The sequence below is a fragment of the Aquarana catesbeiana genome, linkage group LG06 (genome assembly GCF_042186555.1).
Source record: "Aquarana catesbeiana isolate 2022-GZ linkage group LG06, ASM4218655v1, whole genome shotgun sequence".
Taxonomy (NCBI): Eukaryota; Metazoa; Chordata; class Amphibia; order Anura; family Ranidae; genus Aquarana; species Aquarana catesbeiana.
The window spans coordinates 273,277,115-273,299,874 of NC_133329.1; the positions used below are offsets into that span (position 1 = coordinate 273,277,115).

Sequence of the window (22,760 nt, forward strand, 5' to 3'; positions counted from 1 at the left end):
CATACTAGGTATTTTCAGCTACACACTACATAATTGGAACTTACTAGAACCTGGAACCAGAAAGAATCCCCTTCTTTCCTCAGTGGTGAGCACTCTCAGGATACATTTCAGATATGATAGTATATTCGGCTGTGTCCATGATCAATGGCTCAAATTTAGAAAATAATGGGATTGCTGGCTCAAAAAAGAACTCAAATCTTTGTTCTGATCCCACTCCTATACCTGGCTAGTTAACTCATTTAAGCTTTCTGTTTAAGGAGATTATTGGTCTAACTTTCTTCCATATGATTTTACTCTACACACCTTAATCAGTTCGCCTGCTGGATAGGTACTTGATAATATTGTAATTGTACCATTGACCTCAAAAGATTTTTGCTAAATTCCTTTCAGTTTGATGCTAAGACCTACACCTTGTTACATCTTTCTCTATTCACCTTTTACTTTTGGACTGTTTTTTTTTTTTTTTGTTCATTCTTCCCCATCTCGTTTTCTAGTTGATTACTGACTCCTTTACAAGTGTAGACCTCAATATCAGACCTTGTGATCCTACATATTATCTACAAGTTTCTGCTGAATATGCTGTACAATCCTTTGCCATTTTATCTACTGACAAGGCCTTTTCTTTGTACTTTGCATTTTGATCTCACCTGTGGGAAGTTTGTTGCAATTTCTTGTATTATCCTTTAAGAAATCTTTAATAAAAGACTAATAGTTTTAAAAAAAATTCAGATGAATCAAAAGTAGCAGATTTACTATTCTTCCGAGCTGCTCAATGACCATAAATAGATTAAAAACAAACTTGTGCACAAACCAATGATGATTCACTGATTAACGCAAAATATTTTGTGGCATGTTTAGGTTCTTTTTGGCAGTTCAATATCTTTTAGCTGCTGCCTTGCATGCCACTGAGTATATCTTCAGCCGATGACATTTATAATTATCACCATACTTGCTAACTGACGGTGTTTGCTATACATTCACCTCTGAGAGCCAAAAACATCTGGTTCATCATGGTTAAGGTGTAGTTTGCCATTTGCTTTGTTCCTTAAGTTGTCATTTTTTGTCAGGGATTGTTGCCATCAATATGGTCGACCACAGGCTAGTATATGCTAGTAGAGAAGGGTCAGTTCGTGAAATAAGATCGATTATAATAAAAAACATAAAAATTGTAAGGACAATCATACTTATGCAGTTAGTTCTAGTGCAATGCTGTCAACAAATACTGACTTTTGCTTGCATGTGTTTTATTTTGGAAATTTTCAACACAAAGACAAGTCGTTCCTTTTCACATGTGTATGTATTACTTACTGGCTGATGCTTAAAGTGGTGTTCCGGCCGAAATTATACTTTTTAAATAAAAATACCCCTATAATACACAATCTTAATGTATTCTAGTAAAGTTAGTCTGTAAACTAAGGTCTGTTTTGTTAGTTTATAGCAGTAGTTTGTTATTTTATAAACTTACAGCAGGCCGTGGCCATCTTAAGTGTGGGCAACCTGAAGCCAGACTGTATTTCTTCCTGGATCTCATCCTTGCAGATCTCGCACATGCTCAGTGCAGCACAAGCGGTGTAATAGGTTTCAGGTCAGGTTTCCATAGCAACGGCAGTGTCAGAGGAAGTTGCTGCCCCTTCCCAGAAGGCATTGCAAACAGGAAATGCTGCGATGGACCACGGCCAGGGAGGAGGAAGGGAAAAATGAATACAGCAGATATACAGTAGATACTGAGAAAAAAGATAAAAAAAATATCCAATTAGTTTACAGTGCACAGTTTAGTGAGGGATGCTGAAGAGTTGTAAAAGTGGGTGGAACTCCACTTTAAAGAATATTTCTCTGGCAGGGCTAGTTGTGCAGTAACGAGCTTTAGAGTATCTGTCAAACAGACATTTAACATCCGACCCATGCTGCAAAGTAGAATGAGACAAATCCTATACAGGATTGAAGTGAAAGTAGAAGCTTTACTATTCACAAATTCACCTTTGGTGTTCCTACATGACGAAATGCCACTTTGCAAATGTTCAGTCACCTCAGTAAGCAATGGAAAAAAAGTCAAAGGCTATGCTATGTATCCAAGGAGCAAAACAGGGATCATGTACTTTCTTGACCCCAGCCCATGGCAGCTGGGTGTATGTTGCTCTGGAAGATATTCTTAAGAGGTGATAAGATTTACCAGTATGGAAAAATGCATTAACATGATGTCATCCTACTCATCATCATACAGTGCCTTGAAAAAGTATTATATACCCCTTGAAATTTTCCACATTTTGACATTTTGTTACAACCAAAAACGTAAATGTATTTTATTGGGATTTTATGTGATAGACCAACACAATGTGGCACATAATTGTGAAGTGTCAGAAAAATGATAAATGGTTTTCACATTTTTTAACAGATAAATGCTTGAAAAGTGTGGCCTGCATTTGTATTCAGCCCCCCTGAGTCAATACTTTGTAGAACCACCTTTCTCTGCAATTATAGCTGCAAGTCTTTTTTATGTATTTCATTACCAGCTTTGCACATCTAGAGAGTGATATTTTTGCCCATTCTTCTTTGCAAAATAGCTCTGTCAGATTGGATGGATAGTGTCTGGGAACAGCAATTTTCAAGTCCTGCCACAGATTCTCAATTGGATTTAGGTCTGGACTTTGACTGGGCCATTCTAACACATGAATATGCTTTGATCTAAACCATTCCATTGTAGCTCTGGCTGTATGTTTAGGGTTGCTGTCCTGCTGGAAGGTAAACCTCCGCCCCAGTCTCAAGTCTTTTGCAGACTCTAATGCCCCGTACACACGGTCGGATTTTCCGATGGACAATGTCCGATCGGAGCGTGTTGTCGGAAATTCTGACCGTGTGTGGGCGCCATCGGACATTTTCCATCGGATTTTCCGACACACAAAATTGGACAGCAGGAGATAAAATTTTCCGACAACAAAATCCGATCGCGTCAATTCCGACCGTGTGTGGCCTGTTCCGACGCACAAAGTGCCACGCATGCTCAGAAGAAATTCCGACACGGGACAGCTCGTTCTGGTAAACTTAGCGTTCGCAATGGATACAGCACTTTTGTCACGCTGCAATGTTAAAAATGGTTTAATACAGCGCACTCTCTTCTTCTTTATAATGTGACAAGAATTAAGTAGTTTTGCTGCTCATATTCACACACACTTCTCACAAACTTTTATTTGTGTTTTTTTAGTGGGATTCCCTGAATATATTGTTATTAGTTGTCACATCTGACAGTTTTATATTTTTTAATTTTTTTTTATTTTGGATTTTAAGCCTTTTTTTTCTTTAATGTTTGGATTTTTTCCAAGGCTGATCTTTGTTCAATGTTATTTTTATTTTTACTCCAGAATATTTTTGGGTGTGTTTTGTGTGTCAAGTTACCCCAACACCATTGATATCTTTTATTATTTAATCTCCAGGAGATTGTTTGGTGTTGGTGTCCCTTGTTCATTTCACATTGTATATTTGAAATGTACCTGAATCCTCACAAACCAGCTGTCATTTTTGAAGTAAAACACATAGGAGAGTATAATTCAAAACAAAAATCCTTTATTAAGGGATCAGAACCAAACAAAGAGGAAGGCAACACTGGATCAACAAGAGAAATTAGCGAAGCCTGGGACCCCCACGGCAGACATCAATTCTTCAACATCAAAATTGGTGGCCTGAGGAGTCCATATGTAAGGGAGGGCAGTCTGGTCCAGGATTCGCAGAGATCCGGATAGCAGCAGATGACATCTGTGTCCCCAGGCTGTGGTACCACAAGAGGCTGCATCTTTTGGCCGACCAGACTGGATCCAGGGCAATCACTGTCTGGTCTTCCTTCCACGCTTCATTCCGGGCTGTGGCTGTGCTGTTGGAGATGTGGCAGGAGGAGGAGTAGGACCTGGAGGAGGAGGAGGACTGGGAGGACCTGGAGGAGGACTGGGGGGACCTGGAGGAGAGGGAGGAGGAGGAGGAGGACCTGCAGGAGGAGGAGGAGGACCATCCCAAAGATGTGTGTGAGGTGTAATTTGGCCCCTCATACCTTTCTCCAGAGCCTCCGATATGAGGGCCTCACACAAGGCTTTTTGGTCCTCCTCCATCCTCTGCATTTTATAGGCTATGAAGGCAGCAATGTTCTCCTGCATGGTGTGTGGTGCTCCCAGGACCTCTGTAGCCCTCCAAAAGAATGCTATAGCAGCCTCCTCTAGGGTATTCCTCCTACTGCTACTTTCTCTTTTCAGGGGGGGTGGAGGGACCTTGATATCAGCCAGCCGGCTCGGCCCGGCCACCTCCTGGCTGAGACTTCCCTGTGTATGAAAAAGGGACATAGTTTTAGTTTTTGCATCATCAATCACAATCCTAAATTAGTACTCCCAACTAACATCTAGTTAACATCATTGATTGGACAAGCAGAAATATTTAGAGGAATGCTATACCTGGCTCAATCTGGGCTCCTCCACATGTGGCCTGGAAGGCCCAGGTTGGGCGTCAGAAGCCTCAGCCGGGGGGGAAGGAAGCGTGGAAGGAAGACTGAAGAGGGATGACCTGGGTTCAGTCTGGTCTGCCAGAAAGTGCAGCCTGTCGTAGTACAACATCCTGGGGACATAGATGTCATCTGCTGCTCCAGATCTCTGTGAATCCAGGACTTTCTTGCGCTCCCTCAGATATGTACTCCTCAGGCCACCAATTAATATCTTTAAATAGGTGATGTCTGCCGTGGGGGTCACCTGCTTCACAATTTCACACAATTGCTCCAGTGCTGCCTTCCTCTTTGCTTGGTTCTTGAAACGGGGGTGGGTAATCTCCCACAGACAGGGCAGCTCACTTAGCATATCTATGAATACTGACATGAAGTCATTGTCTTTCATTAAGATATCCATGTTCACTGCAAGACACAACACAAGACAAAGCCTAATGTCAGACAAAACTCTCCTAATCTTGTTACAATATAGGCCTCAATCTAGAAGCAGTATAGGCACAAGTTTGTCTCTTACCTTCGTTCTTACGATCGGCGCGTCCAATGCTCCTTCCTCCGCTCGCAGATCGTACGTAATACGCACGCGTGTTACGCTTTATACACACTGCGCATGCGTGTAAATCTGCCCGCCCCTGACGTTCTTTCTAGTGTATTCCCCGCCCCTTTTCGTTCGGCGCAGTGGGTGAAGAGCACATGGCGGAGTTACAGCAGGTGCGTGCTAATTCTAGCAACGAGGAGGAGGAGGAGGAAAGGCCGGATCCAGGCACGTCCCGATCCAGAAGGAGACGTTTTAAGGCCACAAATATGTCGTTTGGGGAGATGTTGGAGATGGTCGACATCATGAGGAAGTCCGACTATGACGGAAAATATGGGCCTTACCCCAACCCCAACATCAGAAAGGCCAAGATCATGGCGAAAGTGGTCAGGAGTCTTGAGAGGAATTTCGGGGTACGAAGATCAAAAGATCAGCTCAGGAAGCAGTGGTCGGACCTGAAGTTGAGAGAGCCAGAGCAGTACCGAAAGATCCGGAGAGTGCTGCAAAAAAGTAAGTAGTTGTGCTGTGTTCCTATTCTTTCTGTCTTTATTACGTTCGTTCTGCTCCATATGCTTTTATTAATTGTAACGTTTAAAAAGGTCAACTTTAATGTTCATGGGCCCATTATTCGTTCGTATCAAACATTTTTCTTTCGGCCTCTAGAACACCATTGTTTAGGCCATATGCATTTTCACACATTTTTGGGGGCCTACTTGGATGCCAAATATTTGTTTGTGTAGATGGGTTTGTTACTAGAATGAAATGCAAACTAGATTGTGTGTAAAGAGAGGACACTGAGCAGCTGTTTTCACATCTGGACACTGGAGCACTAGTGTGGGACCCCAGAACACCATTTTTATTAGGGGGCCACACAGGTGCTCCAGTGTATACTATAGGGGGGGCTACATCTGTGAAGCTTGTACTAAACAGGTAAAGTATTGCAGCTTGACAAAGGACACTAAAAAATATACATCTTGGAACTCGGCTAAAATAGACAATTGTACCCCACTTCCAAGCAATGTTTCCTATTTCTAGTTCTGCCTTCAAATATCTGTGTGCTAAGTATACCATTTTTGTTTTACATAGGGGAGAAAAGACTCGGACACCCCTCATCCCAGGAGACTAGAGACCCCCCCCCTCTGGAAGAAGGGGAAATACCAACCCAAGAAGCTGAGCAGGAGGAAGAAGAAGACGTGGTGGAGATTGGCACCACAACAGGTGAGTGTCTGCGACCACAGGCTCAGGTAAAAGAGATGGATGGTGGCAGATTTTTGAGACCTTTTTTTTTGTTCTTTATCTCTTTTTAGGCGATCGTGATCCAGAACGCTTTACATCTGAAAGTGCCCAGATACTCATCGGGGAGATCATGGGGTGTAATCTCCAATTGCAAAAGATCCAGCAACAAATCAGTGATGTTATTAAAAAAAATAATAACATCATTGATGTTTTGGGGCGAATTTAAACCCCACAAAATCACCTGTTTTATCGTACGAAAATTTTTTCAATGTTTAGAAAAGCCAAATTTGGAGGATGCACACAGTGTGCCAACATGTGCTATCTGCCATCACGGGAGATCAATGGACGCGTTTTGGGGGTGCAACCCTTTCCTCAATTATAAAGTCGCATTGAGGAAGGGCTTGCTCCCCCAAAACACGTCCCTTGATCCCCCCTGATGGCAGATAGCACATGTTGACATTCGTAAATTGGTGTGCATCTTCCAAATTTGGCTTTTCCAGGGGTGATTTCCCCCCATCTGAACGCTATATCAAACACAGTTCCTAAATACTCATGTCTGATATAGCCTTCAGGTTTTACCATATGTGAACTTTGTAAGTTCAAGTTTTTTGGCTTTCTTGTTGGTTTTACACAGGCCTGTTTTATCTGAAATGGATATTTCGATTTTTGATAATGCTACTGCAAACATTGTTATACAACAAACATGTTGGTTTGTTTTAAAAACCTTTGGGAAATGCACATGTGATTGTGCAGGTATAAAAAAGTGCCTTACTCAAGAATGTGTGGATTATTGTCTCAACACTACAACACTTTTGGGGTGATGTAATTGCTGTTTTATGCAAAAATGGGGGTTATTTCCTAAGGGCAAATCCACTTTGCACTACAAGTGCAGGTTCAGTGCAGTTGCAAGTGCACTTGTAGTGAAATGTGTTTTTGCATTTAGGAAGTACCAGCCAATACTGTTTTTTATAAGGTTACCCAATCACGACATTTTCTGCACTCAACACATTTCTGTCAGGGTCAGCTAAAACAAACACAAGCAGTAAATGTCCACAAAGAATTTCTTTTGGTTGTTTTTTATTTGAAAAAGGTGTCACAGATTGTCTGGCATATTGATAGCCCCCCTACCCGCAAAGAACTCCAGGTAGCGTAACCGGACATCACGGGCATTCAGGGAGGGCAAGCCAGGACGGCCACTTTCAAGCGCCATCAGTGTTGATGGATTAGGGATTCCGGCCTCAGGCCCAACTGAGCCAGCATAGTTGGCTGAATGTTTTCTTAAAAAATTATGGAGAACACAGCAGGCAAGTATTATATGGTTCAGTTTATACTCCGCCATATGGATGGGTGTCAGAAATAATCGGAACCGGCGGGCCAGGATTCCAAATGTGTTCTCCACCACTCTCCGGGCTCTGGCCAGCGGTAATTAAAAACCCTCTGTTCCGGGGTGAGGGTCCTCATTGGGAATGGCCACATCAGGTGGTCCCCCAGCGCAAATGCTTCATCAGCAACGAACACAAATGGGAGACCTTCAACATTGTCCTCTGGAGGTGGCAAGTCCAAGCTGCCATTCTGGAGACGCCTGTAGAACTCCGTCTGGGCGATCACTCCACCATCGGACATCCGGCCATTCTTCCCCACGTCCACATACAAGAACTCTTAATTAGCCAACACCACCGCCAACATCACTATACTATTAAACCCTTTGTAATTATAATAGTACGACCCCGAGTTGGGTGGTGGGACGATGTGGACGTGTTTCCCATCAATTGCCCCTCCGCAGTTAGGAAAGTCCCACCGCTGGGCAAAGTGGGAGGCCACAGTCTGCCATTCCTGTGGCGTTGAAGGAAACTGTTGAGGAAAAAACAATAAACATTACTATTTTTTCAAAGATACATGGCAAGCAGATTATACACAAACATTATGGGGCAACCTCCAGATAGCATTTACTAAGGGGAATTTAACAAGGCCAAAGTATAAGGTACACCTATCATATTCCCCCTCCCCCCCTCTCATGGGCCATTTCTAACATTATAGGGGGGGGAACTCTTGGACAGGTAACCCTCTTCACTTCATTGAGAGATGAATGCCTAAATAATGGGTATTACTTGGAACAGCCCCTCCTTAGTTACACTATTGGCAGACCACTGGACAGGTAAGAAGTGTCATAATACAAAGATATAAATACACACTGTACACATTTGAGGACATTTGAACATTCTGCTATTACCTATCAAGATAATAATAGGATACCAAAACTTTAAACAGTACCATTGGAAAGTATACAGGCAGGCCCTTGCACTACATGCTTTGGGGAATTCATCCATACATCTGACCAGTAAAGAGGTGGGTATAGTGTGTATGGGTTTGGCAAAGTCAGCAGATAGATGATTGAGGATAGAGAATTGGGATCAGCTGACTTAGCAGTTGGGGGGAGGGAGGGTTAAAAAAAATTTGGGGACACCACAAAAAAAAACCTCTGGCACTCTGCCTGAATTTAAATCAAAAATAACATTTCCAAACATTTTAGGGGGTGTTTGGGGTAAAGCACTACTATGGAGATGATAAAATACATTGTTAAGTGACTACATGAGGTGAATATAGGCCAGGAAAGACCATGCTGGGGAGGTTATTGAAGGGCAAATATGTATGAAGGACATAAAATAATAATTACCTAAAAATCCAGCATGCATGAGAACAAAGGGGACATTCACAGCATATTACAATCATGGTAATTAGGGAATGAGGGAAGAAATACAATATATTATGAAACATTCAATACAATAAAATGTGATATAAAAGGATAAAAATCTTACCTTCATATACTCCTTCTGCAGGACCTGGATGATGGCAGAACAGGACTCTGGGATAATGATCCCCAGAGCCTGGGGGGAGATGCCTGTCGAGAACTTGAGGTCCTGCAGGCTTCTCCCTGTGGCTAAATACAACAAGGTAGCGACCAACCTCTGCTCCGGAGTGATGGCTTGCCTCATGCAGGTATCCTGCCTGCTAATATAGGGGGTCAGCGAAGCCAACAAACGGTGAAATACGGGGTCCGTCATCCTGAGAAAGTTCCTGAAATCATCAGGATTATTGTCACGGATCTCACGGAGCAAAGGCATATGACAGAACTGGTCACACTGAAGCAACCAATTCTTGGTCCATGAACTCCTCCCCACCCTGTTCATGGACTGGACTTGTGTCAAGGTCAGGACCCCAACACCAAGCCCCCGCACAGCACGAACTCTACGAGGAGTATGCATACGAAACATGGCTAGAAAATGGTCGGCTGCTCAGAACGAAGTAACAGAACGCACTGAAGAACAGCAAGGCCTGTGAAGAGCGACCTGAAAAACAGCAACGAGCGGGCAAGATCGCACAGAAAACTCTGATACGAACTGACTGCACGCACTGAAGAGCAGATACAAACCCACAAGCACAAACTGAACTGCAGAAAATGATCTGAAAGCCACGAGTCTGAAAAAGCGCGAATCGTCTCTCACCAAACTTTTACTAACACGAGATTAGCAAAAGGAGCCCAAAGGGTGCCGCGCTTGGTTCTGAACCGGCCTTTTCTAGTCTCGTCGTACGTGGTGTACGTCACCGCGTTCTTGGCGATCGGAAATTCCGACAACTTTGTGCGACCGTGTGTAAGCAAAACAAGTTTGAGCCAACATCCGTCGGAAAAAATCCTAGGATTTTGTTGTCGGAATGTCCGAACAAAGTCCGACCGTGTGTACGGGGCATAACAGGTTTTCTTCTAAGATTGCCCTGTATTTGGCTCCATCCATATTCCCATTAACTTTGACCAGCTTCCCTGTCCCCGCTGAAGAAAAGCATCAACACAACATGATGCTGCCACCATACCATGTTTCGGGGGGGGGGGTTGTGGTGTGTACAGGGTGATGTGCAATGTCACAATTAGTTTTCCGCCACACATAGCATTTTGCTTTTAGGCCAAAAAGTTCACTTTTGGTCTCATCTGACCAGAGCACCTACTGAGATTAAATTACTGAGATACTGAGATTAAATTACACACAGGTGGACTCTTTTTACTAATTAGGTGACTTCTGAAGGCAATTTATTCCACTAGATTTTAGTTAGGGGTGTCAGAGTAAAGCGGGCTGAATGCAAATGCACGCCACACTCTTCAGATATTCATTTGTAAAAAAAAATTGAAAACCATTTATTATTTTTCTTCCACTTTACAATTTTGTGCCACATTGTGTTGGTCTATCACATATAATCCCAATAAAATACATTTAAGTTTTTGGTTGTAACATGACAAAATGTGGAAAATGTCAAGGGGTATGAATACTTTTTTCAAGGCACTGTACATGATAAAGTATTGATGTAAATGCAGCAAAATGTGAACAAAGAGGAAGTTGAATGATTTACATGATGCTTTGTTGCTGTCAGGGTCTACAGCAGGTGAATAGTATCATTAATACTGCACTTTCGATATGAGCTTGACACTAACACTGTCTTCAGAATATAGCAGTAGCTACTGTTGTAATGGGCTTTGTTTTTTTTCATTTTAAGGGCAGCAGTTTACCTATAATAAAAGCATTGCGGACCATTCCATTGCTGACTTCTAGATGGCAAAAAAACGAAAGTAATTTTCACCTAATGAAAAAGCTGTTAAAGTAGTCATCTAGCCTTGTTCCTAATCGATGTTTATTTATTTTTTAAATGTCTGTAATCGGTTTTCAGGTCACATAATCGTTTTCTGCTCTCTCTCTCAAGAGAGTAATGGGCCTGCTGGTGGATGTGTACATTGTGAAGCATAGATCGTCATTTCAGGAAATGACATTTGCCGTCATGTGTGAGCATTTCCAAGGCAATGGAACACAAGCACACCCAGTGGCTACATAGTAGGGGAGGAGACGTTGGTGAGCAAGAGCAGCTGGAGGAGAATGCACAGTAACACAAGCCAGGAGTGATGGGCGGGGGGGTGGCAGCTTAGCACTGACTACGGAAGGTATAGGCAGGCTGTGCTCTTTAACAGCATGCCTGTACAAACAGAGGGATGACGCAAGACATAATCTGACCACGCTAGCATGGATCGACAGCACAGAGCGGCCATTATCCTCCTTTTCTGGGGTCCCCCAGCAGTGCTCCTGTCTCCTCATCTTCATTGAGTGCCCCCACGGAGAAACACTTTCCATGGGGGCACTCGTGCGGGCGGGCTCCCGAGTCCTCCTGCTGCGTCCATTGACATAGACAGTAGGACTCGGCCCTGCCCCCGGCTCCCGTGTCACTGGATTTTATTGACAGCAGCGGGAGCCACTGGCCAATGAGGACCTGAGACAGCTGCTGGGCTCGTTCTCGTCACTGGAACGATCGGGTTCAGGAAAGAAAAAGGGGGTCTCTGGGGGGCTGCTGCAGCACGGAAGGTTTTTCACCTTAATGCATACAATGCATTAAGGTGAAAAATCATGAGACTTTACAACTCCTTTAACTCTCAGGTGGAGGGGCACAGGCAGGATCAGGTATTACACAACACTGGGAGCCTGAAAACAAATTGTGACATTAAGGAGCACATGATTATACATTAAAGAGCCAGTAACATCATTTTTTTAAGGTTTACAAACACTTTAACTTCCATAGCAAAAAGTCTGTCCTAAATCCTTGGAAAGCCTAATTTGTTTATAACACCTAAAATGTTTCTCTCTTTGATGATTTATGATATTTTTAGATGTGATACAATTGCTAGAAAGGCCAGTTTTAGTATACGATGGGGTTGATTTACTAAAACTGGAGAGAGGAAAATTTGGTGCAGCTGTACATGGTAGCTAATCAATACAGACGAAAAGCAAAAGCAGGGCACTGAAGTCAGTGTAAAAAAAAATCACTTAAAATAAGCAGCACACTTACATTGACGTTAGCGTGGAACAGCATGGATAGGGAACACCTGAGACCAAGCAGCTGTGATCAGTGTGAGGCTGCAGAATCACTGAGCAAGCAGAAACCAAGGGCGCCAGCCAGCTCAAGGTATGGATATTAGTGGCGGTGTTCTGTTCACAGCTGCACATGAGGATGTCAGTTGTCAAAATGCCTGGTGGATGTTGGGAGAGGCAACGTACATGACGCGTTTCCTTTTCCAGGGACTTCGCCCTCTTTTTCAAATGCATAGACAGTGAAGGGAAGTGATGGGCTTATAAAGCCAAAAGGGCAGGAGGGGGAGGAATATGGGAGGGTAAGGATGGAGAAAACCGAGCTGCTGCATAGAGCCAGAGGGTTGGGAGGAAAGTGGGAGAGAGAGAGAAAAACACAGAAGACTTAGCTGAGCAGTTAACCCTCGGCTTGCAGACTTCCAGCATCAGGGAATTCAATGTTACTATTGGAGACATGGAGACTCATGTCTGAGTGAGACAAGAAAATACAAGAAAATACAAAGCAAATAAAACAAAATAGTTGCACTATAATTATAAGGATCGAGTATTACACCAGGTGAAAGACTTGAATATACATGGATAAACATGGATAAAATATTACTCCAAAATAAAAGATTTGGATAAAAAGATATAAAATCTTTAAAAGCTGAGGGTTTTCCTCCTGCCACTCTGGCTCTATGCAGCAGCTGGGCTTTCTGCTTCCTTCCCCTCCCATGTTCCTCCCCTTCCTGCCCTTTTGGCTTTAAAAGCCCATCACTTCCTTTCACTGTGCATGTATTTGAAAAAGAGGGTGAAGTCCCTGGAAAAGCATCATGCACACCCCCTCTCCTGACATCAACCAGGCATTTTGACAGCTGTCATCCTCGTACATGGCTAGAAACGCAAATATCCATACCTTGATCTGGCTGGCGCCCTGTCATCCTTAGTTTCTGTTTGCTCAGTGACGCCTACAGCCTCACACTGATCACAGCTGCTTGATCTCAGGTGTTCCCTATCCATGCTGTTCCAGGCTAACTTCAATGTAAGTGGGCTGCTTATTTTAATAAAGTGATTTTTTTATTTATTACTGACCTCAGCGCCCTGCTGTTTGTTTTCTGCTGCAGTGAGGTGATCCTAACGAGATCTTTCGCAGGAGCTGCAGAGATTCCAGTCTCAGTTCCTTCTCAGCCACCCATCCATCGATTACTCTCTCATCCATCCATCCATCCATCCAGTTGCTCCATCCTTCCCCTACTCTGTTGATGATCTACAGATACAGATGAAGGTTCCAATGGACTAAGTCACTCTGCACTTTTCCTAGAAGCGCCATAAGTACTGTGTACTGTGTACAATTTTGGGATTTGCTATACATGGTAGCCAATCAGCTTCTAACTTCAGCTTGTTCAATTAAGCTTTGACAAAAAAATCCTAAAAGTTGATTTGTTTCTATGCAGAGCTGCACCAGATTTTGCACTCTCCAGTTTTAGTAAATCAACCCCCATGCGTGCTATGGCAACTTGATAAATCAGGCCTATTACACAGCTATACTGTGCACCCAGCACCTGCAGCAGCTTTATGTCTTTGTAAGGCTACACAGTTCCCAGCCACACCTCTGAAGATTAGGTTCCTCTTAAATAACTGCTGCATCACACCAAAAATGTTGTCACTGCTGCTGCTAACACTTGAAAAAGGAACTTCAATGTACACGACATGATGGACCATTGAGACACCCAAAAAACAAAACAAAAAGGAGCCTTGAAAAGATCTTGAGATTGTACTTATAATAGCTCTAGTCACAGATAAACTAAGCCATGGTCCTATGTAGTCCAGGGTGTAAAACCTGGACCAGTCACCTGAGCATGCCGTGTTTGCCCAACAGGTGCTCACTTTTCATCCTTCCAGTGCTTATCAGAAAGCATATTTAGTGAGCCAGGAGACATTGTGATGTCTGGGTGTACTAATTTATTCAACACAAGAGAATATTTTTTTTCAACTAATCAATACATGACAGCTGATAATTCTCAGCCACTTCTACCTCACACATATGAAAGGATGCATCACACAGACATTGATAGTGCCTTTGGCACTCAGCAATTTTTAACCCATTTACATCAGTCAGCCTCCCATTCTTCTTGATGTTGCTGCTGCAACAAATCTTTTATTTAGCATTGCACATGTGCTGCCCCTCCCTGCTTCCAAACTTTCTGCAAACAATTACTTAAGCTAGCAAGCTGCTGAAGCTGACTTGACACTGATGGCTCTAAAAGAAATTAAAACAAAAAACACAATAATCTGTGTAATTGGTTTACATACCCAGTTTCCCTGATCCCAATGCTACATCAAACAAATGTAACCATGGGGAGATTTACTAAGGCTGGAGCAGCTGTGCACAGTAACCAATCAGCTTCTAGCTTATTTCGTTGAAAATTATAAAATAACAGCTAGAAGTTGATTGGTTGTCATGCATTGATGCTCTCGTCTTAGTAAATCCCCCCTCTTACTATCTGCCATTTTGGCAACACAGTAGGCTATTATGGTTTGCTGCAAGTGTTACAGTGTATGACCAGTTTTTGCTCCATAAAACTGAAACCATAACAAATTTTCATTCTTCAATTAATCTGAGCGATTGGCACAGCCTATCAGCATGCATAGACAAAGAAAATAAAGTATTATAACTGTGCAATCCTGTTAGGATTCAAGATGTCTTAGATTTCAGGTTTTCAGCAAACTATTCAGGGAAGTGATTATAACATGCCAACTCAGCTCAATGGAGATCAATCATCAGCTGTCTAGTTATTATGGCAGATTCATTTGTAAACTACTGGATACATGAATGGTAGAGGGTCTTGGCACTGTAGATTATTATGTGACATTTCACTGGACTATTTCTAAATCTGTTCACATACATTACCTTCCATTTAATCAACTTGACTGCCAAATGATTGAACCCGTGACCAGCGTTGGTGTGCTGTATGAGCCGTAGGCCAAGCAAAATACATTCAGTTGCTCCTCTGTGGGATGAATGGAATACTGAGAGAGAATAATTTCACAGCTGTCAATGTGGTCATCACTTATTGGAATTCAAATTTATATCCATCATAGGAGAGTGTCTCAGCCAAAGTAATTCTTTTAGATCCATGCGTGTGCCAAAAAGGTTGAATTTGGTCTACATGCATTGATCATCTAGGAATGACTACACAGATTTTAGAGCCGATTTAATACATTTTGTGAATGTGAAGTAATATTTTTCAATGTAGATAAATCTTTAAGGCCTCATGCACACTGGACATTTTTATAGCTGCTCCTAGAGCAGTCTTTTTTCAATCTCACCTACTATGTAACTATGTAGAGGTGTTTGGAGTTTTTTTTCCTGCCTCTAAACTCCCCTGCATGTTAGCCTATGTGTCCATGCACATCTCAGCTTTTAGCAGTGTTTAGTGGCAGGAGAGTTTAAAGGTAGATAGAAAAACCCTCTGCCAGTGCATCCAGGAGCAGCAGAGTTGGGTAGAAAAAATGCTTGGCGCTACTAAAATCTGCTAAATGTGCCTAAATGCTAGACATGTTTAGTGCTTGAGCATTAATTCGTTTTAATGGCCAGAATAAATAATTTATTCTGGCCAACAAAAATTAATTAACGCCCAAGAGCTTGAAGTTTGTAAAAGCTCCTAAAAGCTTGTAGAAGCTTTAAACACTTTTACAAGTGCCAGGCATTTTTTCTGCAAAAATGCCGCTGGCTTCTCAGGAGAGTTAAATAAACGTCCTGTGTGCATGAGGCATAGATAGGAAGTCATTTACGTTACTTTCTCACTTTTCTTTTCTTTTTAACATATATAAGGGAGACGCTACACAATCTCTAGGTAATCAACTTATTTATAGGGTGGGGATAGAATGGGAAAGTGATAAACCCTGCTGTCTGTGTCCCTGTTGGGGAGATTCATCTTCCCTGTTTGTACTGTAGACCACTGTCATTGAAACATAAATAAATGAAACAATTGTTTTGGTGACAATTGTGAACTTTTGTGTTTCTCTTCACGTTGGGGTTGTTAAGGAATATTAAGTGAAGGGAAATTTCTCCTATGACCCTTTGTCCAAAGGTACAAAAGAAATTGAGGTTATTGGTGTATACTGTATATCGGACTACAAGGTTACTACATACTGAAAATGTCTGCATTGTATGACAAATCACGGTTGATGATTGTTGCACATTGTCAAGTGTCAAATTTGCTTTACATGTCAAAGATCACCTCTTTTCAAAGCCACTAAAATTGCTCTGTCCACATCTTAAACTGAGTTTATACCATATACAAAAAGTGGGCATACATATACCTGTCTAAGGGCTTGTTGACAAGAGTTTTATCCCCCTGTTCTACATAAGTTTGAACATTCTGTCCCCATTGCAACCATATTCCTGTAATGCAGATGAGCATAAAAAAACAGGTTCATAAGGAATTCTGGTTCCATGTTTGAGAGCAGTTATCCACTATTCCATACATTCTTTATTTTAATTCATGATATATAAGAAAATGCAATTGTCATCATAGCGTTCCATCAAGGAAGACTCCTGAGTTTAATTAAAAACCAAAGGATGACTGTTTTATAGTCATGTGACATGTGAGTCTTGTGTGTTGCAGTGGGAAAGTAAGGGGTTTTTTTTGCTCTAAAATATTTAATTCCATGAAATATTATTCATTATTGTTATAACTTTTAAGCATGTGATGGTATAAAATACACAACCATATACATTAGAAGGGGGTTAAACGTCCCCAGATTATTCGGCCATTAAAGATATTTCTCTGGTTGCCTGCCACACAGTGTCACGCATAGGGCCAGTCAATCACGCTGTTTAAGGCTAGGTTCACACATGTCCAGCTGTGGTTTGCAGTCCACAGTCCGGTGTGGTTTTGTTCACTGGCTCAGGTGCAATTCAGGTGCAGATTTTTACTTGAATTTGTACCTAAATCGGACCCAAAATTGCACAGGATCCTTTTCAGAAACAGACAGCGGTCTCCCCAGACATGTGTGAACCAGCTCTATTGAAAGCCGGTTCGATTCACATGATGCGGTTTAAAATGCATCCAATTTGCATATATGTGAACTGAGCCTAAAACACATGCACCTGTAAGATTCACCTGGAGTGAATGTCAGATTCACTGTTTTATAATTATGTCCTTTAAGCTGGGTATACACCTGCAGGGTTTTTTTTTTCCGTTCAGCCAGTGGGTTGAATGAAGAAAAAAAAAACACTCAGATCCCTGCTTCAACACAAACAATGTTTGATTCAGGGATCTCCCCTCCTGTGCTATTGTATTCTGCCAGTGAGACCCAAAGCCCCATCCCACCTGCCAGAATACACAGATCAGCACTGCAGCCACTGACTGCATTCACTGATCGAATGCTGGCTTTCCAACAGGACGGTTCGGCTGGTTTCTGTTGAAAAGACAGCAGTACACATTGACCAAAAGTTGATAGGTTCAGCAGGAATTTTTGGTCCAAGTATATCAGTCTTTAGTGTCACAGCCACTTTCACAGTTGTCTGCTAAGGCCCCATTCACACCTGAGCATATTGATTTTAAGCGTTTTTCAGGCATTTTGTCACGCGTATTTGCGTGTTTCCATGCAGCGTTTTCCGGCATTTTTGAGCTTTAGCGTTTTTTTTTATTAGCCAGTTGGAAAAATCATCTGTTTCATCATTTGTTGCTATGTTTTTAGATTTTTTCATCTGGTTCCTGGGTGAAAAACGCCCAAATCTGCCCGATTCGAGCGACAAAAAAAGGGTCCAGAACTTGTTTGAACTTCAGGCGACTTGGAGTGGAGATGTGAACCATCTCCGTAGAGAATAATGGATTTTTTCCCCTCAAGCATTTTGTAGCTTGAGGCTTCAAGCTACAAAACGCTCAGGTGTGAATGGGGCCTTAGGTCTAAAGATGACATAGATCTGACATTCATCACATGATCTCATTGATTAGCTTTTATCTATAGTTATTTTGTAAGTGTATGCATAGGCAAAAAATCAAAACCTTTTTTTTTTTTTTTTCACATGTAAATAGGAAAAAGTTATAAACCCCTCTTAATTTATTTTTTGGCATCTGGATATTGCAGATTTTTCTTCAGTTTCTGTCCTGGAATTGAAAAACTTCTACAGAGTGAGAGGATATCCCTTCATAGGCTGTTCGTTCATAGTTATTTTTTTTTTAAGTTTAGCCAGATTTTACAGCATGTACCTTTAATAGAAGTCGATTAAATAGTCAACTTCTGTTGACCCTGCTGGAATGGCCAAATTTTGATCAGTGTATGCCAAGTTCAGACATTTGTCACTAGAACATGTGTCTATATTGGAACAGTTACCCTCACCTGCACTGATTTCAGTTTCAGTGTCGATAACAATGGTTAAATAGCAAGGGCAAATCTACCAAGAAGGGACACAGACAGAAATATAAACCTCAGAGGGGTTTTTACTCCACTCTATCCTTGGCTATGCATAAACTTTAAACTGGTCACAGAGGGAGGGTGAGAAATTACTGCTAAATCACAAGAAAATTTGGTGGGTTTGAATACTTTTTATTTCTGATTTGCACTGACCACTGTGGGTTGGGAAGAGACAAGCTGTTGTTATGCTTCACTGGCTTAGATTTCTATGTATACTAAACAGTGCAAACATATGTTGGGTCATCCTTGTAAGGAGTTGATGACTAAAAATAATTAACTAGATATGGAAGAAGTTATGCTCGACAAAAGTCGATTCTTCAGTTGACTTTTTGTTGATAGAGCCGGTCCAAAAATTCTCAGCTGAATAGTGCTTCCATCCAATCAGATGCAAGCATTATCCAGTTTTTTAGCAACTGTTGGAGCAGAAGCTTAATATAAAAGCTGCCAGCTTACATTCCTCTATCCATGCTGATTAGTGTGGATGGGAGAATCGATGGATAACACGGGTGAGCAAGAATGTGTATGGACAGCTATAGTACTTAGTCATGCTAAACAATGATCCAATAAATCACCACATAATACAGTACTGTGCAAAAGTTTTAGACAGGAGTGAAAAAATGCTGTGAAGCAAGAATGCTTTAAAAATATATATTTTAATTGTTTATTTTTATTATTTTAATAAAATATTTTATTTTAAAATGCAAAGTTAGCAAACAGAAGAGAAATCTAAATTAAATCAATATTTGGTGTGACCACCATTTGACTTCAAACTAGCATCATTTCTTACACTTGCACAAAGTCAGGGATTTTGTAGGATTAGAGTCCGGTCTCTGATTAACCATTCATACCAAGCAGGTGCTAATTATCATCAATTTCATATGCAGATTGAAGCACACAGAAGCAGAAACAGTTGTGTAGGAGGCTTAAAACTGGGTGAGAACCAACCAAACTGCTACTACGGTGAAGTTGTGGAACACAGTTTCATGTCACAGGTCATATACCATGGCAAGACTGGGCTCAGCAACAACACACAAGGTAGTTATTTTGCATAAGGAAGGTCCCTCCCAGGCAAAGATTTCAGACCACTGGGGTTTCAAGATGTGCTGTTTAGGCTCTTTTGAAGAAGCACAAAGAAACGGGCAACATTGAGGACAGTAGATGCAGTGGTCATGGAATCCAAAATGCAGCAGATGAAAGATACATCATGCTTACTTCTCTTCAACATTGGAAGATGTCCAGTAGTGTCATCAGCACACAACTGGTGGAAACCAGTTGGACCCAGGTACGCCAATCTACTGTCTGCAGAAGTCTGGCCAGAAGTGGTCTTCATGGAAGAATTGTGGCTAAAATGCAATAGCTCCATGGTCAGGATCAACTGAGTCCTCAATGCTGAGAAATACAAGAAGATAATTATCCATCATGCCATACCATCAGCAAAGCATGTGATTGGCCCCAAATTTATTCTACAGCAGGACAACAACCCCAAACATACAGCCAATGACATTAAGAACTATCGTCAGTGTAAAGCACAACAAGAGCCCTGGGAGTGACATTTTTGGCCCCCCACAGAGCTCTGATCTCAACATCGTTAAGTCTGTCTGGGATTACATGAAGAGACACAAGGATCTTAGGCACTAACTGTGCTTAGTTTTTTAAGATGTTTGGAACAACCTACCTGAGGCGTTCCTTCAAAAACTGTGTGCACAAACACTGTGTGTAACTAAAAGAATTGATGCTGGTTGGAAGGCAAAAGGGGGGTCACACCAAATATTGATTTGATTTGTATTTCTCTTCCGTTCATTTACTTTCCATTTTGTCAGTTGGTAAAAATAACATTTCTATTTCTGAAAGCATTCCTAATTTATAGCATTTTTGAACACCTGCCTAAAAATTTTGCACAGTACTGTATCTAATCAGATTTACTGGCAGCTCTTCTCTATTGGTGCAATCAATTAATAAGACAGCTTCTGGTCAGGGTTGAATTTGTTTTGTCCAAAAAACCTAAACTTAAAACTTTTACCAAATTATAATGTGTTCTGTTATATCAATATTTACACAATGCACTTGTAAAACCTTGATGGCTTGTCTTGCCCATACCAACCACATTATTTCGAACCTTTTTTTAAACTTAGGTAGAAATAAATCAAATTAAATGTCTATTTATCCGAGCAAGTGAAAAAAAGTTGATCATTTTTAGAAATACTTTCAGCTCCAGATTACAGTACAATAATGTTGTGTTTATTTGCAGACCAGGCCCGGTGGATACTGTGGAATACATGGCTGGACCGAGGGCAATGTACATGGAGAGGGACCCTCCTTATTACTATGATGTTGCTGCATCAAACACTAGAGGTACTTATTCCAGATCCAAAGTACATCAAGAAGATAACTACAGATATCCTCCATATCAGGCACCACTGGCCAAAGGTCCTCTGCGGCAGGATGTTCCACCCTCGCCTCCTCAAAGTCAAATTCCCGGATATGGTACTGGAGGAAGATCAGGACAAGATCGGTATCAGTACAGAAGTCAGGATCCTAAACATAAAAATGCCATGACTGCTGCTGTATAGTCTACCTATTAGCACAATATGCCTGGAGTTAAACATACTATGAAATGAAAGGACATAACCAGCTTTCAGCTGCTAACTGTGCAAATACCAAAACAATTTTACGGTACTCTATGGAATGGTGTTAAAAATATAGCCTTATGTAAAGCAATATCTGTTCACAGCGCAGTACGGTTTTGATGCCTTCGATCTACCTATATGAATATTGATTCTAACCACATGTGCATTTTGTATGGTATTTAAATTTCCTGAACATGAAGGAATTTTAGGTATTTGTTTTTTTATTTGATTTGTATGCAAGCCACAGTTGGTGATGACATCCATACATATGTATCATTTACAGAATGTATCATTATTGCAAAAAGGTCTAATATGCCTGTCTGGCATTACTAGAGCATTTGCTAAAAATTTCCACATACCTTTTGATTTCCTAGTAAGTTAGTTTTATTATATCAAATGATTACATTTCACATGCACTTTTTTTATCTAAATACTTTAAATTTATTTACATTTATTCACATATGTAACATATTTCTCTTTTGCACCAGCAGCTAAATATAAAATGTGTTTACTGTTTTAGCTGCCAGTGGATTTGTACTTTCGGTCAGTCATTTTTGTGATCCACACACCTCTGCCATTTCAGAATCATCACGCTGATACTTTTTGGTTTGCAATTCGCACTTTTATGTATTTGCTCAATGTGTTTTCAATTGAACAATTCATTTCAAAACACATTTTGTCAACATTAGGACAGACCTCAATGTGCGCCATGATGTCAGTTGGCAAATCATGACGCATGCAAATATATAATTATGCATGTCAATAAGTGTTAATACATGTTATGACTTGTGTTGACATTCAGTACAGGGTGCATTGCGATGAACTGCATTGACATGCATTTTGAGGGGTTTCATTGAAATAAATAGAAAACGCGGCAAAGTATTAGTTTACTGCTTCCTAGGTTAGCTACCTGATCATTAGACTGAAAAGATAATACTGATTCAATGCATTTGATTAGACTGGAGGCAAAGAGTAAAGCTGGCCATACACATGACAAGTTTCCATCAATTTGTACCACTTGGGATTGAAATAGTGTTGAAGTTGCCTTGCTCAAAACTGGTGGAAAAATCTGATAATTTTAGGTAAAATCTGTGTATTTCTCTCTAGTTTTGATCAACTCTTCAAAAACCTATTGTAATATACCTGCGGATGGAGCCCAAAATGTAGAATAAGGCGTCTTTTACAGCTCTGGCTCAGGAGCCCCGGGTAGAGTAACAGGGAACACCAGATCACAGAGTGGCACAAGTGCCTGATAAGATTTTTGCTGGAGAATGCAGATGTGCGTCAGGATACGCTAGAGCAGCTAGCTGGTGGCACGCTGGCAGAAGAGCAAGAAGTGATGTCAGGCACAGATATGGCTGGATCATGTGCAGAAAGAAGAACCAAGGCCAGGTCAACAACTAGCAGGCAGATCAGACACAGGTGGCAGGCAGAAGTGTAGACAGGAGTCAGGCCAGGGTCGGTAACAACAAGGCAGATGAGCAGGAGGATAAGGCAGAAGCATGGTCCATAGGCAAGCCAGGGGTAGGTGCAGACAGAGTTCTGGCAAATTCAGGAGCAGATCGGGTCTTCAACAGAAGAGCAATACA

General features: G+C 41.5%; 1 protein-coding gene across 2 annotated transcripts in view; it reads left to right on the forward strand.

Annotated features, from left to right (window-relative positions):
- The window catches only part of PARD3B (par-3 family cell polarity regulator beta), a 2,266,259-nt gene extending 2,244,510 nt beyond the window's left edge, over positions 1-21,749 (forward strand). The window contains exon 22 of one of the 2 annotated variants that reach the window (XM_073633364.1): positions 20,793-21,749. In XM_073633364.1, coding sequence (XP_073489465.1) covers positions 20,793-21,114 — 322 coding nt within the window. In that variant the 3' untranslated portion in view covers positions 21,115-21,749. The remainder of the gene's footprint in view (positions 1-20,792) is intronic. The other variant, XM_073633363.1, reaches the window with a different exon arrangement.
- The last annotated feature ends 1,011 nt before the right edge of the window (positions 21,750-22,760 follow it).